General features: G+C 44.8%; 1 protein-coding gene across 3 annotated transcripts in view; it reads left to right on the forward strand.

The window, feature by feature from the left end:
• PYROXD1 (pyridine nucleotide-disulphide oxidoreductase domain 1) overlaps window positions 1–19,261 on the forward strand; it is a 231,172-nt gene extending 211,911 nt beyond the window's left edge. For all 3 annotated transcript variants that reach the window (XM_085652720.1, XM_085652719.1, XM_085652718.1), the window contains one exon: window positions 18,334–19,261. In XM_085652720.1, the coding sequence (XP_085508846.1) occupies window positions 18,334–18,582 (249 nt within the window). In that variant the 3' untranslated portion in view covers window positions 18,583–19,261. The remainder of the gene's footprint in view (window positions 1–18,333) is intronic.
• The last annotated feature ends 7,069 nt before the right edge of the window (window positions 19,262–26,330 follow it).

The following is a 26,330-nucleotide window of genomic DNA, read 5'->3' on the forward strand; positions in this document are numbered from 1 at the left end:
CGTCGAAACGCGTTTGGCCTTTAAGTTGTGAATAAATATTTTTCTTTGACGGAATCTCCCACGGCGTCAGCGCCTCTTCAATCATTGTTTGAACTGGATTGTCGAAAAAAAAAATATATATATATATATATATATATATATATTCACTGAAAAAACCATAGGTTTCAGACATGTTATAGTTAGCGGAAATTTTACTGATAAAAAACCAATGAAATTCCCCCGTTATAGTTAGTGCAGGCAACTATAACTCACGCGACCGCAATCCTCTGCTGATGCTAATACTGTATTTAGACACTTATTTGCCCATGTCTTCTTCCATAAATTTTTAGCTATACATATATTACAAATATTTTTTTTTCATAAAGACACATATGTCATCAGCAGAAGATTGCGGTCGCGTGAGTTATAGTTGCCTGCACTAACTATAACGGGGGAATTTCATTGGTTTTTTATCAGTAAAATTTCCGCTAACTATAACATGTCTGAAACCTATGGTTTTTTCAGTGAATTAGCAAGGTTTTTTAAATGCTAATTCCTAACTATAACGTGTGTGAAACCTATGGTTTTTTCAGTGAATTTGTACGGTTTTTTAAATGCTAAGTTACTTTACGCCATTCGTGGCGTGCACGCCCACTTAACGCAGTTCGTTCCGTGCGCGCACGGTGCGCTTCGCGCACCGTGCGCGCACAGTGAGCACGCGGTGCACTTCGCGCACCGCGCGCCCACTTTACGCAGTTAGTGCCGTACACGCAAGGTGGGCACGCAGTGCGCTACGCGCACCGCGTGCCCACGTTACGCACCGTGCGCACATGGAGAACATATTATGCGCTTCCTTGTGATAGGTAATCTGTTAAATTTAATTTGTAAGTGATGACAATAATATGCCATGCACAGAGAGTGTTTTTTTTTTTTATTAAAAATTTTAGCGTAAGCGCACCGTACGCGTACGGTAAGCGTAATCGGCGAAATTTTCAAAAAATAAAAATTTACCGTTTTTGGCCTTGGGGGATCTTTGAGGACTCAACTAACATGGCTATGTGCATGGGCGCTGTCTAAACAGCCCCTTTATATGTTTTTTGCCTTTGTTTACAGCCCCCCCCCCTCAGAGTGCGAGAGAGAAAATGGCGGCCGCCGCTTCCTGGTTTCGACCGATTCGAATGTTTACTTAGATGTAACAGCCAATCAGAATCGCGCTCGCGCACGCCACCGTACGCGTACGGTAAGCTTACGGTAAGCGTACCGTAAGCTGGCTCAGATATATATATTGATTTAAAGGCTATTTTCTAAGAATCTACTGAACAGATTTACACCAAACCTACAAAAGGCACTTCCTTGACCTGAGGACTACCTCTCTGCCAAATTTCTAGTAATTCTGTTCAGCCGTTCGGGCTGTAGCCCTGTCTAAAGGTCCTATGGAAAAATGCATGGGAAAAACGCGTTTTGGCACCCCCCTTTTATCTCAGCCCCCGCTTGACGAATCCCCCCGAGACTTTCAGGGTAGGAGCGGAGCGTAGCGCCCCACCTATTTTGAGAAATTCGCGAGGATTCGTCGACCGGCGCCAAAGTTATTCAAAATAGAATGTTGCGGATTTCCTATGGAAACAGGGTCCTAACTATAACTACCTACTGGCGACCGCCAGTAGGTAATATATATATATATATATATATATATATATATATATATATATATATATATATATATATATATATATATATATATATATATATGTGTTTGCAAGGAATCGTTGCGAAATCACCGCTCTCCCTCCTCTCGACGCCGGTGCCAGCAGCGGTCGCAACTCCGCTAAAAACGTTTTCTATTAGGGATGAAATCCGAGAATTCCCAGACAATAATCCAGCGGCACACCAGAGGACGATACAATAAAGATTTTATTGTGTTATACAAACAGAACTACGCGTTTCGGCGAAGCCTTTGTCAAGTTGATGACCTGTGCCCAAGTTCCCATAGAAATACAGGTCATTGTTCATAGACAGTGAAGAAACATTGTATGGATGGTAGGACATCAGCGATATTATCTCATGAGGAAAAATAAATGTTTTTTACCTTAAAAACGATTACAATTCAATCATTTTCAATTTTCAAAAATATAAGCCTGAATACATATATATAAATAAATATAAATTCGATGATACATTTCATTTTCTTTCCCTATCCTTCATTGAATTAATTGAAGGATATTTACTTTTATGCTGGTATCCTTCATAGATTGAAGGATATATTTACTTTTATATCATCGATATTACGGGCAAGTGCCCAATCATTATATGATCACCTATTACATATACATGTGCTTTTATCGGTAAATACCGGGAAACATATCATTAAGGGCAAATGCCAAATCATAATCAGATCATATTTTTATTTTTATTTATTTTTTTAATGTAATTTTTTTTATTGTTTTCAGACAAAAGAACATGAACAAGTCACACAAGACAGGTTTCTTTCAGGCAATGCATCTAAGGTGGCGCAGCACCAGAAACTTATGAAGACAGCCCAGAGACCAAGCTAGTAGCCCGAGCCGGCCTGCATCCTATGTTACGTCCACACTTTCCAGGCCGGATAGGCGGGCCCGCGGCGGCTCAACTATATATCCTCGGTATGCGTTCCAAAGCGACCACACCTCCTCCCATTTCCTGGGACACCCTCGTGCCATGTATACCGTCTTTTCCTGTAGCATACACCAGTCCATATCGTTCTGCCAGTCCCCCAATTTCGGCAGGGTCGAAGCCCCCCATAGACGGGCTATATTCCTTTTAGCGACCATTTGTCCCAGTGTGACCCATAGTCTCCCCCGTTGGGACAAGTCCGTGGGTTCCCAAATGTTCAGCAAACATCTCTTAGCCTCGGTGCATATCTCAGTTTCCCACACCTCCCCCATACATGACACCACTCGCCTCCAGTACCGCTGCACCCCTGGGCACTCCCATAAAATATGAAAGAAGGACCCTCTCTCTCCGCACCCCCGACGGCACAATCCCTCCCCTCCCCTACCCATCGCCTGTAGCCTGGTGCAGGAGACATACACTCTGTGCAAAATTTTTAGCTGCACCAGTCGGAGTCTAGCTGATATCGCTACTTCCCTAGGAGACCCCAGAGCGATAATCCACTCCTCATCGTCAATCTCCAGCCCGTCTGCCACCCATTTTGCTTTCAGGGAGTCTAGAGGGTCGGGGGGGTTGTTAATCAGTTTTTTGTATGTGAGGGAAATGGCATGTTCCGGCATGTGGCCGTCCAACAGCCTGTCCTCAAGCGGGGAGGCCTGCGGAAGTCGGGTCCTCGGAGGGATGTTAGCTCGAAGGGAGTGACGGACCTGTAGGTACCTGAAATATTCTGTCCGCGCCATGTCATAGGTGTCCTGGAGGTAGGCAAAGGGTCTGACCCCCTCCGGCCCCCAAAGGTCCCCCACCCGGGAGATCCCAATGAGGTCCCAGTTACGGAACCTCTTCGTATGCCTCAGGCTGCCTAATCTCTCTGATGCCCACAGGGGGGTGGCCAGTGTAAGCGTGTTAGCCCACCCCAGCGCCCGGTGCGCGGTGTGCCATATTTGAACTGAGTGCTTCGTCGGCCCCGTGAGGTGGAGCTTGCCCGGTCTAGAGTATAACGCAACGTCATAGTTTCCCCCCGGGAGCAACCATCTGTCCATCCCGCAACCCGGGTCGTTGCCGTCGCAGTATGTCCCCTGGTTTATTGCCGATAGGTGGTACTTTCGGATATCCGGGAGAGCGATCCCCCCATCATACCACCCCAGTGTGAGCTTCCGCAGCGCTATTCTGGGTACTCCCAACCATAGGAGAGCCCTCTGCGCCGCCTCCACCGCCGCAAATCCGGATGGTTTTGGAGCGCATACAGAAACCTAGGGAGGGGCCATCATTTTAAAGAGGGCCGCGCGACCCAGCAGCGACAGCGGCAGCCGTTGCCACGAGGCTGAGTCACGCTGGAACCGTTGCAGCGGCGGCATAAGATTGCTTTCAAACCGGAGGGCTTTATCCAGCGTGACAAACACACCGAGGTATCTAAAGCCCTCCTCCGCGATTGCTAGCGGACAGGTGTCAGGCAGCCTGGGGGGGTCGCCGTGCAGAACATAAAGGACGGATTTCGCCCAATTGATGCAAAACCCAGAATTCTTCCCGAAGCTTACATAAATATCCATCACCGCCAGTATAGATCTCCGCGGGTGGGAAAGATAAAGGAGGATATCATCAGCGTAGAGGGATATTCTGCCTTCCCATCCGTCCGCCCACCGTAGCCCCGTGAGGCATCTGTCCTGTCGGATCCACGACGCCAGCGGCTCGAGAGAAAGCGCGAAGAGGAGAGGGGAGAGCGGGCACCCCTGCCTGGTGCCCCTCTCCAGACCAAACACCTCAGACACCCTGCCGTTAACCACTACCTGCGCCAGTGGCTCCGTGTATAGAAGGCGAACCCAGGCCATAAAGCGCGGCCCAAAGCCCATCTTTCGGAGTACTGCCATCATATAGGGCCATTCGAGTGTGTCGAATGCCATTGTGGCATCCAGCGATACCACCACCGCGTCCTCCCGAATCGTATGGCACCTTCCCAGTACCCCGTGCAGGCGGCAGAGATTGAGCGCCGTATTACGGTGGGGCATGAAGCCAGATTGGTCCGGGTGGACCAGCGTGGGGAGGACTGAGTGGAGCCTGTTCGCAAGAGTCTTGGCCAGTATTTTCGGCTCTGCGTTCAGCAGAGAGATCGGCCTATACGAGGAGCAGGCATCCCTGGGCCTCCCCTCCTTAGGTATGGCCACTATAGTGGAAACGCGCTGGTCACGCGGCAGTATCCCCGCCTCCGCACTCTCCTCGAACATTCGTAGGAGATGCATGCCGAGGACGTCCGGCTTCAACTTGTAGAGCTCGATAGGCAGACCATTGGGGCCCAGCGCTTTCCCCAGGCGGAGGTCCAAAATCGAGCGCTCCAGTTTGGTCGCGGTGAGACGGGCTTCCAGAGCCTCGCGGTCAGCATCTGACAGGCTGGGCATACGAATATCCGCCAGCAAGTCGTCTGAGTCTTCCTCCGGACGGTCCGACCCCCTACTGTATACCCGCCGGAAGTGCTCCGCGAATTCCGCGACAATCTCTCTGGGCTCCGTCACCGTATCCCCCGCCCGCGTCCTGAATCAGATCATATATTAAACGATATACAGTATATACAGATTTAAGGCGAAAACAATTCTTCAACTCATCATTGCAATTTTACTTTTTGTCAGAAGTGTCTATATATTAATATGCATCAATAGTAGGGAACATATCCAGGGGCATAAGTCAGAAACTGTTTGTGAGATGTGAATACAACCATATAAATCCAATGAATAATAATGAATAATGAATACACCAAGTGAATATAGATAAGAAAATTAATAATAGGAATGTTAGATAGCAGTATATACGGGTATCGATAGTGTGCCTCCATATGTCAAATAATCTAAATCACTGCGCTAAGCCTAGCTTTGTAGTGAAGACTTCATTAGTTATTAGATTGTAATGAACCATTTAGTCAATACAATGAAGTAATTCTAAACTATAAAAAGTGAGTTGTTAAAAACTACATTCAGAAAGGGAGAACAAAGGAGAAATAAGGCTCTGGGGATAGGATTTTTAACCTATGTGAGTAGCAAGTTCTTCTCCATAATTCATCCCATTAGGGATTTTTGTATTGAGTTCAATGATATACTTGGACTCTGTAATTCTTAGAAGTTTCTCACGATCTCCCCCTCTGGGAAATGGTAGAATTCTGTCAATTCCGAAAAATTTAATCAGATCGGCATTACTTTGATGTTTGTCTTAGTAATGCCTCGCTACCGGGTAGTTAAGGTCAATATTGGTCACTGTACTCATATGTTATAATATGCGGGTCTTTAGCTGTAATTTAGTACTGCCCACGTAGTTTAAACCACATGGGCATTCCAGGACATAGATGGTATAGTCACTGGTGCAGGTTATGAATTTACTGATGATCTTTCTCGTTTTTCTGTTCTGTCCCACAAGGTAACTATCACAATTGTTACAGTGTCTACATGCTTTACAAGAGACACATTTTTTGAAGCCCTTTGCTGTTCCCAACCATGTGATGTTATCTGGTGTATTTTGGTAACTATGTACAAGTTGGTCTTTAAGAGACTTAGATTTTTTGTATGTTATTAGGGGTGTTTTACCTATGTCTTGGCCAATTATGGGGTCAGATTCTAATAATCCCCAATGTTTTTTCATCATGTATCTCAGAGTGTTTGACCTGCTATTGTAGGTGGTGATTAATCTAGGTATGACTGTGTCTTTCTTCTTTTTATTACGTGATGAGAAGAGTGCTTCATTTCTTGAGATACTTTTAGCTTTTTGACTTGCCGTTGAGATTAACTTGGGCATATGCCTCTTTGTTTGAATCTTGTCTCCATGATTTGTTTCTCTTTGGAGAAACCACCTTCAGTATTGCAGTTCCTTCGCGCCCGAAGGAACTCTCAAACTCGAAGGAACTGTTTCGTAGTGGTACAGGATGATTGCTATTTGCATGAAGTAAAGTATTTCCTGAAGTCTCTTTACGGAAAAGAGTGGTCACTATTCGATTATCCTCTATGTTGATGTCTTACCGTCCATACAATGTTTCTTCACTGTCTATGAACAATGACCTGTATTTCTATGGGCACTTGGGCACAGGTCATCAACTTGACAAAGGCTTCGCCGAAACGCGTAGTTCTGTTTGTATAACACACTAAAATCTTTATTGTGTCGTCCTTTGGTGTGCCACTGGATTATTGTCTGGGGATTCTCGGATTTCATCCCTAATAGAAAACGCATATATATATATATTTATTTATATACAGAGTTCACAGTTACCCAAAGGTGCGGGGCGCACTCTCCCATCAGCGCGTTCAAATTAAAGCAAGGGACAGGAGCATCCAGCGTCAGCAGCGCCTGACGCGTTTCGGGCTACGCCCTTCTTCTGAGGCTTGCTGCTACTCAATGACTGCCAACAAAAGGACTCCAGAGAATACTCCCATATTTATTCAAATATTGCACTTAGGTGAGTATTGAAATCACAAAGCTTTCTGGGACTGGTAGTCCTTAACATAAAACCCCAGTGGGCTGCAGGCAGGCATTAAGTAAAAATAGTTACAAATCACGGGTGCTTCTGCTCAGTCCTCACCCTTTCAAGTAAACGCCAGATGTATCTGCAATGCTGATCTGAAGACCAGCGGCGGAGCCGTTAGAATCCACGGCGGTGCACCCCTCGGCCGGGTCGGCCGCAATTTATACAGAGTTCACAGTTACCCAAAGGTGCGGGGCGCACTCTCCCATCAGCGCGTTCAAATTAAAGCAAGGGACAGGAGCATCCAGCGTCCGCAGCCCCTGACGCGTTTCGGGCTACGCCCTTCTTCTGAGGCTTGCTGCTACTCAATGACTGCCAACAAAAGGACTCCAGAAAATACTCCCATATTTATTCAAATATTGCACTCAGGTGAGTATTGAAATCACAAAGCTTTCTGGGACTGGTAGTCCTTAACATAAAACCCCAGTGGGCTGCAGGCAGGCATTAAGTAAAAATAGTTCCAAATCACGGGTGCTTCTGCTCAGTCCTCACCCTTTCAAGTAAACGCCAGATGTATCTGCAATGCTGATCTGAAGACCAGCGGCGGAGCCGTTAGAATCCACGGCGGTGCACCCCTCGGCCGGGTCGGCCGCAATTTATACAGAGTTCACAGTTACCCAAAGGTGCGGGGCGCACTCTCCCATCAGCGCGTTCAAATTAAAGCAAGGGACAGGAGCATCCAGCGTCAGCAGCGCCTGACGCGTTTCGGGCTACGCCCTTCTTCTGAGGCTTGCTGCTACTCAATGACTGCCAACAAAAGGACTCCAGAGAATACTCCCATATTTATTCAAATATTGCACTCAGGTGAGTATTGAAATCACAAAGCTTTCTGGGACTGGTAGTCCTTAACATAAAACCCCAGTGGGCTGCAGGCAGGCATTAAGTAAAAATAGTTCCAAATCACGGGTGCTTCTGCTCAGTTCTCACCCTTTCAAGTAAACGCCAGATGTATCTGCAATGCTGATCTGAAGACCAGCGGCGGAGCCGTTAGAATCCACGGCGGTGCACCCCTCGGCCGGGTCGGCCGCAATTTATACAGAGTTCACAGTTACCCATCAGCGCGTTCAAATTAAAGCAAGGGACAGGCGCATCCAGCGTCAGCAGCGCCTGACGCGTTTCGGGCTACGCAAGAGTGGTCACTATTCGATTATCCTCTATGTTGATGTCTTACCGTCCATACAATGTTTCTTCACTGTCTATGAACAATGACCTGTATTTCTATGGGAACTTGGGCACAGGTCATCAACTTGACAAAGGCTTCGCCGAAATGCGTAGTTCTGTTTGTATAACACACTAAAATCTTTATTGTGTCGTCCTTTGGTGTGCCACTGGATTATTGTCTGGGGATTCTCGGATTTCATCCCTAATAGAAAACGCATATATATATATATTTATTTATATATATATATATATATATATATATATATATATATTTATTCACTGAAAAAAACCATAGGTTTCAGGGGCGTTATAGTTAGCTGGACTTTTCACTCGTACAAAACCATAGAAATTCCCCCGTTATAGTTAGTTCATAATGACGTCACATATTACATCACTCATGACATGGTCAGTGACATCACTGATGACATCACTCATTACATCTCAAATGACATCACTGATGACATCACTGATGACATCATCCAGTGAATGTGTGTTTTTCTGAAAATTACATATGTTTTATATATGTATATCTCAAGGTCGATGGAAGAATAAATGGGTATATAAGTGTCTAAATGGATGATTTGTTTTTGAAAAATTGATTGTATAACTGACTGATTAAGTGTATCTTAGTGAATACATGGCTTAGTGAGTAATCTTTAAATATGTAAATATCTATCAGTCTCTCACTTTGTGTATAAGTGGCTGCATGGGTTGGTGAGTAGCTACATGAGTGTCTATATAGGTTATTAGTTGGTTTTTGAGTATCAGTATAAGTGTTTGATGTCTGTATGGTTCGGTGGGGGGTATTACGTAGTGCATAGGTGCATGAATGAGTGACTCACTGTTTGTATGTGTTGAAGACAGCATGTGTGCAGGACTGTATGGGTGGATGAGTGTGTGCATGGGTGTGTTAGTGAGTGAATGACTGTCTCAATAGTGTCTATGAGTAACTACATATGTTTTAAACTAGTATATGTGACTATTGGTGTATATAAGTGAGTATATGTGAGAGTGAGAGATTGAAAGAGTTCCTGTATGAATAAGTATGTGTTTCTATAAGTGATTGTTAAAAAGACTAAGTATGTGTAAGTTTCTGTAGAAGTAAGTGTGGTGGTGTGTGTATAACTGTATCTGCAGGTAAACAGATGTTTGATTCTTTATTAGCATGAGTGACTATGTGTGTGAGTAACTTTATGGATGAGTGGCGTGTAGCAGGAAGTATAGGTGTATGAGTACATATGATGAGTGAGTACATGTATGAGTGACTGTATAGGACTGTTGGTGAATGAGTGGATGTGGATGTGGATCTTACAATTACTGAATAGGTTGTTGTAACTGGTATTGGTATGTCCATTGCTTTGAAAATTTTAATTTCTATTTTTGAATGTGTGTATCAAAGGTTATATTAGGGGGAGAGGAGGTCTGCCACTCTATCACAAGGATGATGTCATCAGTGATGTCATCAGTGATGTCATGAGTGATGTCATGAGTGATGTCACTGACCATGTCATGAGTGATGTAATATGTGACGTCATCAGCAGTGCATTGCGGGCGCGCGAGTTATAGTTAGCTGAACTAACTATAACGGGGGAATTTCTATGGTTCTGTACGAGTGAAAAGTCCAGCTAACTATAACGCCCCTGAAACGTATGGTTTTTTCAGTGAATTTCGAAGGTTTTTTAAATGCTAATTCCTAGCTATAACGTGCCTGAAACCTATGTTTTTTTGAGTGAATTTCAAAGGTTTTTTAAATTCTAATTTCTAGCTATGCCTACAGAGATAGGACATGTGAAGAAAGAAGGGAAAACGCACAGAAAGAAAAAAAAGAAATGCAGAAAGAAGCAACAGAAGTCCTCAAAGACGAAGAAAAGTGCAGGAAGAAGTATAACGTGCAGAAAGAACAAACAGAAGAGCAGAAACAAGCCTTGTTGCAAAATCATCCTGTACCCTCAACTTTTTCAGACGGATACTGGTGGTAACTGAGTCTGACTAACCAGTCCTAGAGCCAGTGCTATGTTAAAAGACACTCAGAATACAATGAAAACACCTACATACACTATGGCACACTATGTTTTGGGGTCCCCCTGTGATTAGCATGACCTCCTCTGTAAGCCCCTAGTATATAATAGGGCAGGGGATTAAAACTACCTCTTAAAACGCACCACAGGGCGTGTTTGAACACGTCACCTCATGCCCCGTCCCCTCCCTTCCCCACTGTGTAAACATGCCCTGTAGCCGTTTTAAGTTGGGAGATTAAGTCCCCTTAAATCCTGAGGGTCCCTAGGGTCCAACTAGACCACTAGGTACCTCCAGTAAGCGCCACAGAGCTGCGTTGCAGAGAGGTGTAAAAAGTGGCACGGCCTGCACCACCTCTCTGCAACGCAGAGCAGTGGTGCTTACTGGAAGCACCTGGTGGGCTAGTTGGACCCCAGGGTCCCTCAGGATTGAAAGGGAATTATTTCCCCAACTTAAAAACGCGCCACAGGGCCTGTGGGCGTTCTGAGTTGAGAGATTAAGTCCCCTTGAATCCTAAGGGTCCCTAGGGTCAAACTAGCCCACTAGGTACCTCCAGTAAGCACCACAGAGCTGCGTTGCATGGAGGTGTAAAAAGGGGCGTGGCCTCAGAACACCTGTCTGCAACGCAGCTCCCTGGCGCATACTGGAGATACCTGTTGGGCTAGTTGGCCCTCAGGGACCCTCAGTATTGAAGGGGAATTAATTCCGCAACTTACAACTGGCCAGGGGGCGCATTTGCAGAGTGCTGCAAGGAGGGGGCGTGGCCTCCGGCGCGATGCCGGTCTTTTATTTATTTATTTTTAAGAAGGAGGGCTGTGTGGCCCCCTTTCTTTTTCTAATTTATTAGCCTTGGGGACCCCATCCCCCAGGGCCTGCACCCTAATTTTTTTTGTTGAAAAAAATTAATTTGGCCCTCCCAAGGCCTTAATCGGCCCCGGGGACCCCAACCCCCAGGTCATGGCCTTTTTTAAAAAAATTTATTCTGTAGGAGGGGGGCTGTGTTGCCCCCCTCCTCAGGCCACTTATGGCCCCGGGGACCCCATCCCCCGGGGCCGGCCTTTGTTTTTTATTTAAAAAAAATATATATATATTTATAGAAACACCTAGGACATGCTGGACAAACCGTATGTACCTATCACCATGACGATTTGCGTGATATTCATTAAAAGGCGACTATGCATACAATGAATCCACGTAGAATGTATTCACACCACTAGTAAAGCTCTGACATGTCTGACACCCTACCGTGCCTAATCCCGGCGCCCCCGCTGGTGGGTACTCTCCAAGTAGACACCCTTGTTGTTTATTTATACAAACATGGGTAGCTATTGACGGGCACATTTAATACACATGCACACCAAGCCATTCAAAGGGGATTCGACAAAAATTCGACCAAACTATGCAAGAAACCCCCTCACGGTTAATAAAACACACATCCACCGCTGGATGTATAATACTTTTTATTTTACTCTCTGGAAAGGAGACAAACCTCACTTGAGAGTCACAGCGTGCTCCTGGCTGAGCCCAATGCTGTGTTACACCCACCAGTGCCCGCCGAGTGCCACACACCTCTGTGTTGTATTCCACCAGCTAGTGCGTATGCTATGACACTCTCTAGCCCATGTGCACTGTAACACCACCCCGTGAATATGTCATGCCACACTTGCCTTCGCACGGGTTATATTGCCCCATCTAACGTGCCTTCCTCGATGCCGATGTTATAAAGCACAGCGCTATGCCATACATATTACAATCTGGGATCCATATCTTTGTCACAGTGAATATGCAATGTTACACTACCCAGCACATATTTTATATTACAACTTTAGAGACTACTTAGGTTACACAACACTGCCCTGTGCATATTACACTCCAAGGCGCATATCACATAGCAAGCGCTAGTGCCTGTGCTATCTCGCGCTCTCCAATGAATCTGTCATTGCGCACAATGTATTGCATATTATATTTCACGCCCCGGTTCATCTTATATCACACTTTTTGGTGCATAGTTTATACCATATACTATATCTAGTTTTCATTTTCAATCGTGCTCTCAGGACTATGTTCTATATAACACTGCGTCCACCTACCCTTTTCACGGGCATTACATTTTGCGATGGGGGGTGGAGGGTCAGGGGATGTTTCTGCCAAGTGAGCCCGGAGTCACAGTCCCAAACGTCCTCTTCTTCCTGAATAAAAGTGAGATTATGCTGCATACTTGTTCATATTTTAAGTAGTTCGCACAGACACACATTTTAAAAACAATAAAGTTCCTAATACCCACCTTCTCTGAACAGTTAGCTTGCTGCCCCATGCACCTCCTCCCTATCCTCTGTTGTCTGAATCCATGGACTAGCCTCCTCCCTCCTGCCATGCATGGTCTGATGTGCTGCCACTGCCCTGCATTTAGCATGATGTACCAGTCCACTCATCCTGCCCTCCATTGCCCAATTCTATGGCCCATCATTGACCTCCTGCTTAGCCTCTGTGCTTTGCTTGCTGCCCCTATTCTCCTTCCCCCTGCCCTCCGATGTCTTTGTGCATGCCCCTGCTCCATCCTTTTTGACCACCATGTTCCATGGACCTGCCACTCCTATCTACTCTGAGTGTTCTGTTGAGCTCCCCTCCCACCTGCCTAGCATTGTCAGATGACTGTAACCTGTCCCTGCCACCTCCACCCTGCCTGTCCACATGCCATGCCCCTATCCCCTTCCTCCTGTCCTCCATGGTCCATTTTACTGCCACACCCTTCTGCCCTCCCTGGTCTGTTGTGCTGCAACTGCTCCTCCTGCCTGCCCCGCGCGGTCTGTTGTGAGGCCCCTTCCCCTGAACTCTCTTGTCTGTGCCCAGGTCCTGACCCTCCCTTCTATCCTCCATGGTCCTTTGTGCATGCCCCTGCACCCTCCTTCTTGCCATCATAGCCATTGTGCTGCCACTAACCCTCCCGCTTGCCATGCATGGTATTCTGTGCTGCCATGGCCCCTCCCACCTTCCCTGTGTGGTCAGCTAGCTGCTCCTGACCCCCTCCCACCTTCCCTCCATGGTCTGTGTGTATGCCATCATAGTCTCACTGTTGCTCTCCATGGTGTGTCTTGTTTCTAGTGCCCATCCTGCCTGACCTCCATGGTCATCTTGCTGCTCCTGCCCTGCCCCCTTGCCCCCAGCCCTCTGTTTCCATGTGCAGACCCCTATTCCCTCCCGGCTTGTCGGTTCCATTGTAATGCCCCTGATCCGTCCCTCCTGCCCTTTATGGTCTGTTATGCTGCAGCTTTCTCTCCTGTCTGTCCATTATGGTCAGCTAGCTACCATTGCCTCTTTACCCTCTGTTGTCTGTTGTCCATGTGCATGGTCCTGTCCCCTCCCTATTGCTTTCTATGGATTGTTGTGCTGCACTCCCGTCCCGCATGCCCTGTGTGGTGTATTGTGCTGCTGCAAACCCTGATGCCTGCCCTGTAGGGTCAGTTTGGTGCACCTCTCAATGTCCCTCCTGTCCTCTGTTATCCGAGTCCATGTCCCTACCCCAATTCCTCCTGCCTACCATGATCCAATGTACCATACTTGCGAACATTTTGAACTTGGTAAGAGGGAGATTTTGAAATAAAACTGGGGTATTGATTTTCTCCTTTGAGTTACACTGAAAAAGAGAAGATTGTAGACAGGAAACAGATCAAGTAAAGCCCATTTGAGCTTAAAAACATTGGACGTTTCCTGGCTGAAACGGGTCTGTTGGCATGTATGGTTGTACGACCACTGCCTCTTCCTTCTGCCCACAATGGTCTATTATATTGCCACAGCCTCTCTTGCCAGTCCTGTATTGTTGGTTTGTTGCCCCTGCCCCCCTTTCCACTGCCCTCCATAGTCTGTTGTGCTGCCACTGCCCTTCCTGCCTGCCTAGTGTGGTCAAATTGTTGCCTCTGCACTTTCCTACCTGCCTTCAATTTTCAGAGTCCGTGCCCCTGGCCTCTGCCTCTCAACAGTATCCCAACGAACAACTAGATTGCTAACATTCTATATTTATTACAAAAGTGTGGAATGCCTGACGTCATCTTGATGTAATCAAAACTGTAATGCCTAGAGCATTTCCTTTAGAAATTACATATATGAGAGGGTCTTATTTGCATCAAAATTATGGTTAGTGCTCTAAAAAACTAAAATGAGGACATATTTTCTGAGTTTTCAAATAGCGATAAAGAACTTTTAAATTATTTGTAATCTTAGTTTTTTTATCCAGTTGACCACTTGATTAAATGTTGCATCCAAGGGGAGAGGGTGTGGTGTTACTTCCAGAGCTGCAGACTTTGCAACTGGGGAACCAGGTTGGAGTTTCTGCTTCAGCTCAACATTCTGTGATTCTGGTCAAATCACTTAATCTCCCCATGTCTACAACCAAAATGAATTTGATCTTGTGTGATGTAACCAATGTTCATGTAAAGCACTCCAATACCTGACAAGTCTGCACTATATAAAACTGCAAATACACAAAAAATAAGTGTTTTGCACACTTCTGTCATTGGGCTACATTTGGGCTACATCTGGGTGATATTTGGGCTACATTAGGGCTCTTTTGTCTCCGGAGGCCATCTTGGGAGATTTATTTGTTATGAAGTTTCCTAATTTCCTCATTTACTGCAGTCTCCTCAGTAGGAAATGCTTTCAGTTTTTTACTTTGATTCAATCAAGAAGGTATTCAGATATGTCACACATTTGCCATAAATTCTGAATGTTAGCACTCTAGTTGCTCATTAGATCACTGTAGTAAAGCTACTGCTCACCACGGAAGTCTGCTGCTAGTATTAGAAGTGCATGTTTCAGTCTGCATATCAGAATTTTTTAATGAAATAGAAGAGGATTTGAGAAGTCACTCAAAATGTGCCCTCATTTTTCTTTCTTCAGCACTAATCATAATTTCTATGGCAAAATGAACCCCCTCATTGTGTTCCTTTTTAAATTAAATGTTTTAAGTGTTACCAGTTTATTCCAATCAAGATGGCTTCAGGTGTGCCATACTTTTGTCATAAGTAAGACAGTAAGCGCTCTAGTTGTTCTTAAGAACACTCTGGGACATTCTGTCATTGGGCTATACTTGGGCTACATCTGGGTGATATTTGGGCTACATTTGGGCTCTTTTGTCTCTGGTGGCCATCTTGGGAGATTTATTTGTTATGAAGTTTCCTAATTTCCTCATTTACTGCAGTCTCCTCAGTAGGAAATACTTTCAGTTTTTTACTTTGATTCCATCAAGAAGGCATTCAGATGTGTCACACATTTTCCATAAATTCTGAATGTTAGCACTCTAGTTGCTCATTAGACCACTGTAGTAAAGCTACTGCTCACCAGGCAAGTCTGCTGCTGGTATTCAAAGTGCATGTTTCGGTCTGCATGTCAGAATGTTTTTATGAAATAAAAGAGGATTTCAGAAGTCAAAATGTGCCCTAGTTTTTCTTTCTGCAGCACTAATCATAATTTATATGGCAAAATGAACCCCCTCATTTTGTTCCTTTGTAAATTAAATGTTTTAAGTGTTACCACTTAATTCCAATCAAGATGGCTTCAGGTGTGCCATACTTTTGTCATAAGTAAGACTGTTAGCGCTCTAGTTGTTCTTTAGAGCACTCTGGGAAGCTGCAGTAGAACACAAAGGAATCAACTGACAGTCTCTGCCCTTGTTGGATGTACATGTTTTACTGAGAATGTCAGACTTCATTCTTACATGACTGAGAAAGATAATGTGAATTTACAGAAAATATGCTCTCAGTTTAGCTTATAGATCACCTTCCAAACCTCTGTGGGAAAAGTATGAGAAAATAGTTTTCTCTCAAACATGGTTAGTGATATCACAGCAGAAGGCTTTTTCACGTGGTAAAATCACCTTAGAACACACCACAATTCCTAAAATGAGTATGGTACCATCAACAAATGATTTATAATGTAACTTAAGTCTTAAAACCTTCTATTAACTGCAATGCTTTTTAATGAGGTGCTATCATGTATATTGGTCCCAAGATGGCTGCCAACACTTCTTGGATGAAGTACTGACAGCCAATCAGATCTCACGATGAGATGTGTGGCTAGGCTCCGCCCAGATATGTATGTGATTTTACTTTTGATTTTCTCAGGAACTACTGAACAGATTGACACCATATATGCAAAAGGCACATGCCTGACCTGAGGACTACCTCTTTGCCAAATTTCAAGTAATTCTGTTCAGCCGTTCGGGCTGTACCTTGGACTAAAGGTCCCTATGGAAAATTGCATGGGGAAAACGTGTTTTGGGACCCCTTCTTTTTTCTCAGCCCCCGCTTGACTAATTCCCCCGAGACTTTCAGGGTAGGAGCGGAGCGGAGCGCCTCACCTATTTTGAAAATTTCGCGAGGATTCGTCAACCGGCGCCAAAGTTATTCCAAATAGAATGTTGCGGATTTCCTATGGAAACACGGTCCTAACTATAACTATCTACTGGCGACCGCCAGTAGATAATATATTTCTGAGAATTTTAGTCGCTAATAACTTTGCCCCCGTTTGTCAAATCTCCAGAAAACTGTCCTGACCATATCGATTTTTCTACATTAGAGGAGGATGGAAACCTTTGCGATGATAGGTCATGGGGGTCCCAAGACACGTTTTTCCACCAATGCAGACATTTATATCGCATGTAGTGTGAAAACACCTGAACAGATTTCTACTCTACGCCACTCCACTCTATGCTTCTCCACTTTATGCTATTGCACTTTACTACTCTCCATGCCAGTCCACAGTTCTCTATTCCATGCTACGCAACTTCACTCTATGCTATTCTAATGTATGCCACTCCACTCAATGCTATTCTGCTATACGCAACTCCACTCTGCACCACTCAACTCTATGCTATTAGACTATATGCCACTCCCCTGTACACTGCTCTATGCTTTTCCAGTCTTAAAGGAGTGCATGGAGAAGGTGTGAGTTATAGTTAATGCAGTGTGGCTACCGAGTTCAAAGCACTGTGTCTAGAGGTCTGCGAGTTATATTAATTTGAAGATGTTGTGTGACTTATAAATTGAAGATATAAGTATAAGTTTAGACTTTTAAATATGTGTGTGGCTTAAGTTTGTAGAGACAAAATTAATAGTTATATTAGCTTAAGGGTGGTGCGTAAATTATACATTTAAGGTATAACTTTTGAATTTGTAATGATTGTGTGTGTGTGTGTGTGTATATATATATATATATATATATATGTCCACGCTGCAAAAACAAAATGTCGACATGAAAGTAATGGGTTCCATTTTACTTGCAGGATGTTGTGCTTGAAACATAGCAGCAATGCAGTTCATAAACTAAATTTTAAAGCTAATTTTACAATTTTACAATTTCTATGGAGAGCAAGATAAACGGAAAGTACTTATTTTATACTTGTATATCACGTGCACTACCTCAGTGTATAAAAGGTGTGGTTTTTAATGGTGCTCACCGAGTCACTTGGGAAACCGTTTGAGTCCATAAATAAGTGCTGTGCTCTTAAAAATCATTTTTGCTGCCAGTCACAAACGCGAAGGGGTCCCATGGAGACTCCTTCACGTTTACGACTGACTAATCACCTACTTGACGTAGGCAGTAAACTGCGATTGTTTTGCGACCACATTCCTGTTGCAAAACAACATACCCTTGCAACTCGCTATTAGGAAGGGACGCCTTTGGCAGGCCCCTTCTAATAACAACTCGCAAACCCTATTTTGCAAGTCTGTAATAGGCTACCGACTCACAAAATAGGGTTGTTACATTGCACAAGTGCAGAATTCTCCATTTGCAACCACTAAAAACAGTCGTACATCTTGCCCAGAATGCTTTGTTAGGCAAAATGTCCTAAGTTGCATGGCGGCATAATATTATTTAGTAAATATTTAGCATTCTGGTATTCAAATGGTGATCTTACTATTAGGCCCTTTTAGATGGTGCAGAACAACCTTTTGTTAATTATGTCCTAGTTTCACTGTGCTTTACATTACCTAATAATGGAACTGTGTTTGCAGGTTTACTCAGCTTTTTTCTTCTTTTTTCAGGTCGTGTTATTAGGAAAATACAATGCACAGGGACTTGGTTCAGACTATGAGTTATTGTTGCGTTGCACCAAAGGACACGAGTATGTGAAAACGGTGATGCAAAATGGACGAATGATGGGCGCTGTACTCATTGGTGAAACAGATTTAGATGAAACCTTTGAAAACTTGATATTAAATCAAATGGACCTCTCAATGTATGGAGAAAATCTTTTGGATCCAAATGTAGATATTGAAGACTATTTTGATTAAAATGACTGAAATACATGGATTCTGGTAACTTCCCTGGCAAGTAGAAATTGTAAGCATGGTCACAGAAAAAAACATAAGTGAAAATGTTTCTGAAGTTGAGAAACTAACGGTGTGCTGAGCAGTGATTAACTTGCGTATACAGTGTAGTACCACTGTGGTAAATTCAAACTTGTATAATCTACTTAGACCCACAGTTTGTGTTTTAGTAGTAGGTTTCACCACACATGGCTGGTGGAGATTCATTGTAGCCATTAGTGTTACCTGCATTTCATAGAAAGAGCCGCTTCCAAGCAGGTACCAAAGTGGATTTTCAATTCTTGAGCAACATAAAAAGACCACGGTGCCGATTACGATCCGGTAAAAAAATTCCCCGTACGACTCGTATCCGGTCTTTTTACTGTACGAATCGTACAAGTGCCGTACAAACAGCCAATTACGATTCGCATGGGAAAAAGTCCATACGAATCGCATTGGGAATTATTCCCTACACGTCCTCGGGTCGGAGAATGTGTCCGACACGTCCTCGGACGATTTACCGTACAAGTGTGAAAAGTGAAGTCCGACCGCGGAATTACGATCCATCCCGTGCGTCCGATGTTACAACCGTATGGAAAAAACACCGTCCGCACCGAACTCCCATAGCAACCATGGAGACATGTGCCCGCATACGCGCCCAACACTCCCCCCAGACCTCCTATGTACGAGTCGAATCCCCCCCTCCCGGCCCCCGTACGTTTGAGTCGACCCCCCAGCCCCCGTACATTCGAGTCGACCCCCCCAGCCCCCGTACGTTCGAGTCGACCCCCCCAGCCCCCGTATGTTTGAGTCGACACCCCCCCAGCCCCCATACGTTCGAGTCGTCCCCCCGTGTATGTACACCCGTGTACGTGTCGTACCCCCCGTGTATGTACACCCGTGTACGTGTCGTACCCCCGTGTATGTACAACCGTGTATGTATCGTACCCCCCGTGTATGTACACCCGTGTACGTGTCGTACCCCCGTGTATGTACACCCGTGTACGTGTCGTACCCCCCGTGTATGTACACCCGTGTACGTGTCGAACCCCCCGTGTATGTACACCCGTGTACGTGTCGTACCCCCCCGTGTATGTACACCCGTGTACGTGTCGAACCCCCCGTGTATGTACACCCGTGTACGTGTCGAACCCCCCGTGTATGTACACACTTTTTGGGTGCCGTGAAAATATTGCCGTCCGGACTGCTGTCGGTTCTAATCGTACTTCCTGGGTCGTGAAACGCTGCCTGACAGCGTCCCGACGTCACGTCGTAGCATTCCCGGATCACATTCGTATGTATATTTTCGTCGGTCGATGTTTTTTACGATTCGTACGGAAATGGTGTTTCCGTGCGAATCGTAATTCCATGTTTGTAAAGTTTTACTACCGGGTACGAGTCGGACGGAGAAAACGCTCCGACCGACGGTTCGTACCCGGTTTTTACCGGATCGTAATCGGCACCCATGTCTTTTTGTGGTTAGTAGGGAAAGACAATCACAGGGATAGGAAGAAGGCTGTGTTTTACATCTTATGAAGAGGCCAACTAACTGAGAAGATGGATGAATAAGTGATTAGTTTTATTTATCATTGCTCCCTAAGAGTATTTGCTGTCTAGGTTAGAGGATTCCTGTGTATAAAATGTAAAGATTAGTTATCAATATTTTATTAATTGAAGAAAGTACAGCAGGAGGCTTTATGGCACTATTATTTGAGAATTAAATGTTACATACTTCTAAATACAGAATTTAATACTTTATTATACCTGTACCAGGAGCACTTTGTTTTGTAATTATGGATGTGGATTTACCGGACTATTCACTGTTTTCTCCTGAGGAACGTTTTCTTCTGTGGAAATCATGATGATTTCCATATATAATCCTGACGCTCCAGGTAGTTTTCCACATACATATTCCACCATGTTTTACTTGGCAAAGAGGTCTACAGAAGAAAACCTGCCTTATTACCGCTCATTCCATTTCTGCCCAAATCAAGATGTCCGTGAGTCCGATGATGACAGTATACGTGACTAGGCACATGAGGTAGCACTCAGCATCCATGGAGTCTCCAGGGAAAATGTATTCTTAGATTTATAAATAAGATGAAACCACAGTCCAAAACTCCCCTTCCCTGAGGCCTTCACCATTCTAACAATATTTTAATTTCTTGTGGCTAGCCAGAAACCTTAACCACATATCTTTCCCAGCAAGATAAGGTTGTTAGTGGAATATTAGTTTTCATAATTGGAGGGTAGGGACCACGGTGGCTGCTGGAAAATATAGAACATTGGCTTTTTTTTTGTATCTTCAAGGTCTTGAGTTAGGGCATGATTGATTATTATACATCATAGCATAATTTTTCACAAGCAATATCAGTAGCATGGTAAACCTTATACTGACTAAGAACCTTACATGACTTTCCAGAATGTCACTAGTAGCTGAATATTCAAAACATTGCATAGACAAAGAATGACAAGCTTTTCCAGTAGTTTTCCAGTTATGTAGGCTTTAAAATGGATTTTGACTTTCTACTATGGATATCAAAACCAGTGAGCTATCTAAGCTCAAACCACAGCTGTCACAGTGGAAGTGCAAAAAATAACAATAGTCCACGCACTACAGGCGGTTTTACCCTCAGGCACCAACCTACCAGAAGCTACTCCTCTAGAAGATAGATTGTTGACCGAATATATGCAAAAAAGGGCCACCTCCTTCACCTATCGTAAGTTAGTAAACAACTTGCCTGACCCCATGTTGACACTTAGACAGAAATTGTCCATGGATTTAGGGGAAATTGATGACTTGGAGTGGCAGGAGGCACTATCGTCTCCACGAGAGGTTGCAATACCTGCGCGACTGAGGTTGATACAACTCAAAGTACTTCACCGTACATATTACACTAGAGTGACCCTCTGCAAAATAGTGACGGCTTCACATCAATTCTGTCTGCGAGATTGTGGGGAAGAGGGTACTTTCTATCATACTATATGGGAATGCCCGAAGATTATGGCGTACTGGGTCAAGATAATGAGGACTGTATCACAAACTGTGGAGGTGTCACTGATTCCAGAACCAATACGAAGTTTTCTAAATATGTGGGAACCAAATGACCCGAGTCATCCAGCACAGGATTGGGTAACACTGGGACTTTGTTTGCTAAACGGAATATTGCGAGGAGGTGGGGGTCAGGAGAGTCACCTACATTGCAAGAATGGTGTAAAGACATGGATGAAGCTATGGTGGCGGAGAGGGCGGCGTATGTGCATTGGGGGTGTCCTCAAAAATGGGGAAGAGTCTGGGGAGACTGGAATAAATTCAGGGGGTATATCTATGAACCACCAAGAATGGAAACTGATCAAATGTCCGATTAAAGGGGGAAGGGAGAGAACAAAGTTATTGTATTGTACTGTCACTGGGGCCGTCCCTGATGTAATGGATAATTATTTCATAAGTAATGTTAAAAGGTAAATGTGCAACTGGATGCTAAACAATGTGTATACCATGTGATTTTGTGATGCCCTACGTTTCCAATAAAAGTAGTTAAAAAATAAAAATTTAAAAATAACAATAGGCAAAATGAGACCACCCTGAGGGTCTGGAATTGGGCATCATCATGCAGTTGGAGAAAACGGATGTGTTGCGTTTGGTAGACACTGGAAACCTCAACACTGTCATACCTGCGCATGCACGGTGCTTCTAAAATAAAAGCTTGACACGACCATAGCAGGTACGACAGTTTTGAGGGCAGTCTCATCTTGATGCATAGAATCTCCATTTGTGTTGTACTGATTTATTCAGCTTGAGTCTTTCCATCTATACTTGTTGCTAACAGTCTTTGTTGTCCTGATGATGACCCCGTCCATTATGTCAACAAAAAGAAACTAGTGGACTCTTGTGATTTATCAGGATTCACACACTGTACTCCTACTTTGAGTCATGTTGAAGAATCAGCATTCAGTCAGCACCTAGTTATATCTGTATATATGTTGTGTATAACCCAATATGTTGTAGATATTTTTGTACAGCACCCACACACTACTTTTCACTATTGTCACTACTCACGTTCAATGCATCTTATTTGGAGCACCTGCCATGTTATACGATATGTTGAATTAAACATACTTGGCGACTTTATCCAAATGGTTTGGATGACTATATTTTGCCTAGGAGGTTTAGGCTTCTATCCTCCCCCAAGGGGACCATTGTTACATTTTTGAATTTGAGTAGCCCTAGTTCCCAGGGTTACTGGGTTGCCCCATAGTAGTTTAGTATGTTACATTGGAAGTGGCATGTGATCATAGTATTACATTTCAAAGGCTCAGTGTGTATCATCACTTTTTCTTTTAATTTGCAGTTTCCTGGGTCTGTATTACACAAAGCGTACATTGAGCCACTCTGCACTGTAGGGCATCCTTGACTGAGTGTGCTGTTTGCAGACTGGGACACTATGCCCTGTTACTCTGTGTGCTTTTCACATTGCAGGCGCAACATGCTCCAGAATTGTGAACAGCGCATTAGTGATAGGCGGAGCAGCTCCTTAAAGCTGTCTGTCTCCCTTTCACATCACGCTGAGAGCAGTCTTCATATTTAAGGTGTGGCAGGTACCCATGCAGGCGGGGGCAGTGAGTTATTGCAACTGCCTGCAAGAAGCTGCCTGGTAATGGGCATGGGACCCCTGTGGCCCGCACCCAGTGGATTCCTTCTGGGGAACACTGACTGTGCATCCCTTTGTGATGTACAGAGAGTGTGCCTGCTGAGAATCTGTAGTGAGAGGTAGGCAGGACAAAGTTATTCCTAATTTGCATGAGGCCACAACCCCATGTGAATGAGGGAAAACTCACTTTAGATCACGCCGATGCATATTTAGTGCTGACACAATGTAAATTACTGTGAGAAAGTGGATTATTATTTGGGATGGATGGTAGTCCACCGCAAGTAATAATGTTACTCTCCATGTTGGGTCCAGTTAAAGTTTGAGTAATTTAAACCGGAGCTCAGTCCTTAGTAGTTATGGCACAGAGTGGACAAGCTTAACTTAGGAGAACGTGTAAGGCATTTAAAAGTTCAAAAACAGTTAAAAAGTTAAAAAAAACAACACAACAAAAATCCCACTCCAATCATAAAAATAGAGATTACTTAATGAACAGTGAGGCACCAAAACGACATAAATCCATAAGGGGAACAGTAGATATGAATTTCTAAAGTTTTACATGAAAATATTGCCAAAAACTGTTATGCTCCCGTCACGGCCATCTGGTTGCTCTTTATCGATACTGAGGTCCGACTTTAGACTGACTGCAATGGAGCACGGTTGGATACAGAAGTTTACGTTCTGACTTAGTCAAGATCCTCAGCAGGGCAAAGCAGCAGGCTATGACTGAGGTGGGCTCCACAAGGATAGACAGCCATTGTGAGAAGTCCTGGTGTAGCTATTGACATTTAGTTGGAAAGCTCAGAGCGGGAGTGTTTGATCCAGCGGTTTCTAGCTGGCTAGAATGCATCAAAGCCAGGCAGAATCCACCGTCCTAGATAGGATAAGTACAATACACTTGTCTGATAACCTGTGCTCACCCTTGAGTAGCTAGGCACAGAACAGTCAGGCTTATCCTCAGGGTCAAAGTGTAAAGTATTAGCACAACACCATCCTCGCAACACCCTGAGCACACTACAAAAAGACTCCACACGTAGATATAAAACTGGTCTTTTTATTGCACACACATTAGATGTATACTTTACAGTTATATGCAATTGTCAAACTCTACCATTAGCAGCAGAATGGCATGAACATATAAGTACTAGTCATAGGTATTCACTGGTCCCATTAACCCCTTTGCCTCGTAATCAAAATAAACCCATGTACGTACTTCCCCGATGGTGTTCATGATCCAAGCGATTCCTCCCACATCAGTAACGACAGAAACATGAAAGCTGTTCAGAAGTATTCCTCTTTCCTGCTATCACATTGGCATAAAATAGGACATTCCCAATATCGCCTACCCCATACAGTTGTAATGGCCAAGAAATCACAGGTTTTTACTACACCTCAGCCACTCAAATTACATCAGCCATGGATACACATTGCCCCAGCTGACAACACTTTGATCAGATGGTCGGAACCACCTAAGGGGAAGGAAATAGTTACTTGGTTTTGTTCATCCACATTAGGTCTTTAGGCACCCAGCAGTACCTTCACGAGTGCATGCTCATCATCCCAACTGTAAGCAAAAGACTGACACCGGAAGCTAGTGTACTTCCAATTTGGATAACTCTTTTCCCTCACGCAGAGGTGCGAGCTGCAGTTGCTCCAGGCAACCAGCCGTTTGGGCACACAAAGCACAACGAGACCCCTCTGGTCCAGTCACGATATTCACAACAATAGAGTACCTTGTGGCTTCAGCCAGGGAGAGGGAGCCGGTGACTTCAGACTAATGCAGGTATGTCGGGCACTGTCGTCTTCCCAATCTGGAGGTCGGAGACAGTCTAGGCTTCCAGCTCGGGTCCCGCAGACTCAGCAGCCCTCTGACACCACACGATACAGAATACAAGCTACCACAGGTTTCCGGTTGTAAGCTCCTGATCCTCTGACTCAGCAAACCTCCCCTGGACTCCTCGTACTCCTCACACTACGGCACACCTAGGTGGGTCACTGATTATTACGAGTACACCCCTCGCCACACTGTGATTACTGCATACGTTGGGACAGTCCTTGTCCCATCCGATAATCACTTCTGCCTGTTTCTGCCGCACTCTGCACGGTCCCTACGATCTCATGGAAACAGGGAGATCCTTTTTGTCCCTGGGATCTCGTGGACAGGAGACCAGCCAACCAGCCCTTGGAGAGTGCTTAGGGACCCTGGCCACAACAGTTTGCAATTAGCAGAAGGCCAGCAACATCCAGGCAAAATCCACCAAATGATAGTCCCCTTCATAGAGCAAAACAAAGCCCCAGGCCATCACAAGTCTGCGGATAATCCAGTTGCAGTCCCTCCTGCCTCAAATGGTAAACTCTTGTCTTTATCCTAGTGTCAAACCAGCATAGTATGTTTCCAATCCCCAAAGCGTCTCGAACTCCTGAGGACTGAGCCCCAGTAGTAATACCACAGTAGCCTTTGAAATGAGATCACTTCAAATGGTCACCTTTGAAATATACAGGCCCTTTCCAAATTGTGTCCTGTCTGCCATGCTACCCTGGGAATCTTGAGCAATATCTTTAGTGGGGCTAAGACCCTGCCCCTTGGAATGCAGGTGCCAATTCCACCCCCCTCTTATCCATCACAGAAAGCCCCCGTCAGAGTCGGCAGTTTCCCTTGAGCCCCTAGCTTATGGCTATCTTATCAGGAATGCACAGATGTAGCTGTCCGCCAGCACCCAGATGTGGATTGGAGATAAGCTGACAGGCACACGGAGCCTCGAGCACAGGAATGCCCACTTTCCCAAAGTGGTATTTCCACATTAGTAATGTTGAATCCACTCGCACTACCGGAGAGGATTTGCCACTACTAACTCATCGATATCCAACATTATACTGCCACTCATCTGCACATAGGAGATACAGCTCAATAGCCTTTCCACAGATCCCTCATGTCAATCAAATGTGAGAAGCTGGCCCTACCATACCAAACACACCATCCAGCGCATTCACTACCAGTGCATTTAGTGCACATGCCCTACCTCTTCCCAACACCTCAATCTGCACCCAGGGAGTACTCCGTTGTAGCGCGACATGCAGAACCGT

Source organism: Triturus cristatus, chromosome 4_1 (genome assembly GCF_964204655.1).
Source record: "Triturus cristatus chromosome 4_1, aTriCri1.1, whole genome shotgun sequence".
NCBI classification, from domain to species: domain Eukaryota; kingdom Metazoa; phylum Chordata; class Amphibia; order Caudata; family Salamandridae; genus Triturus; species Triturus cristatus.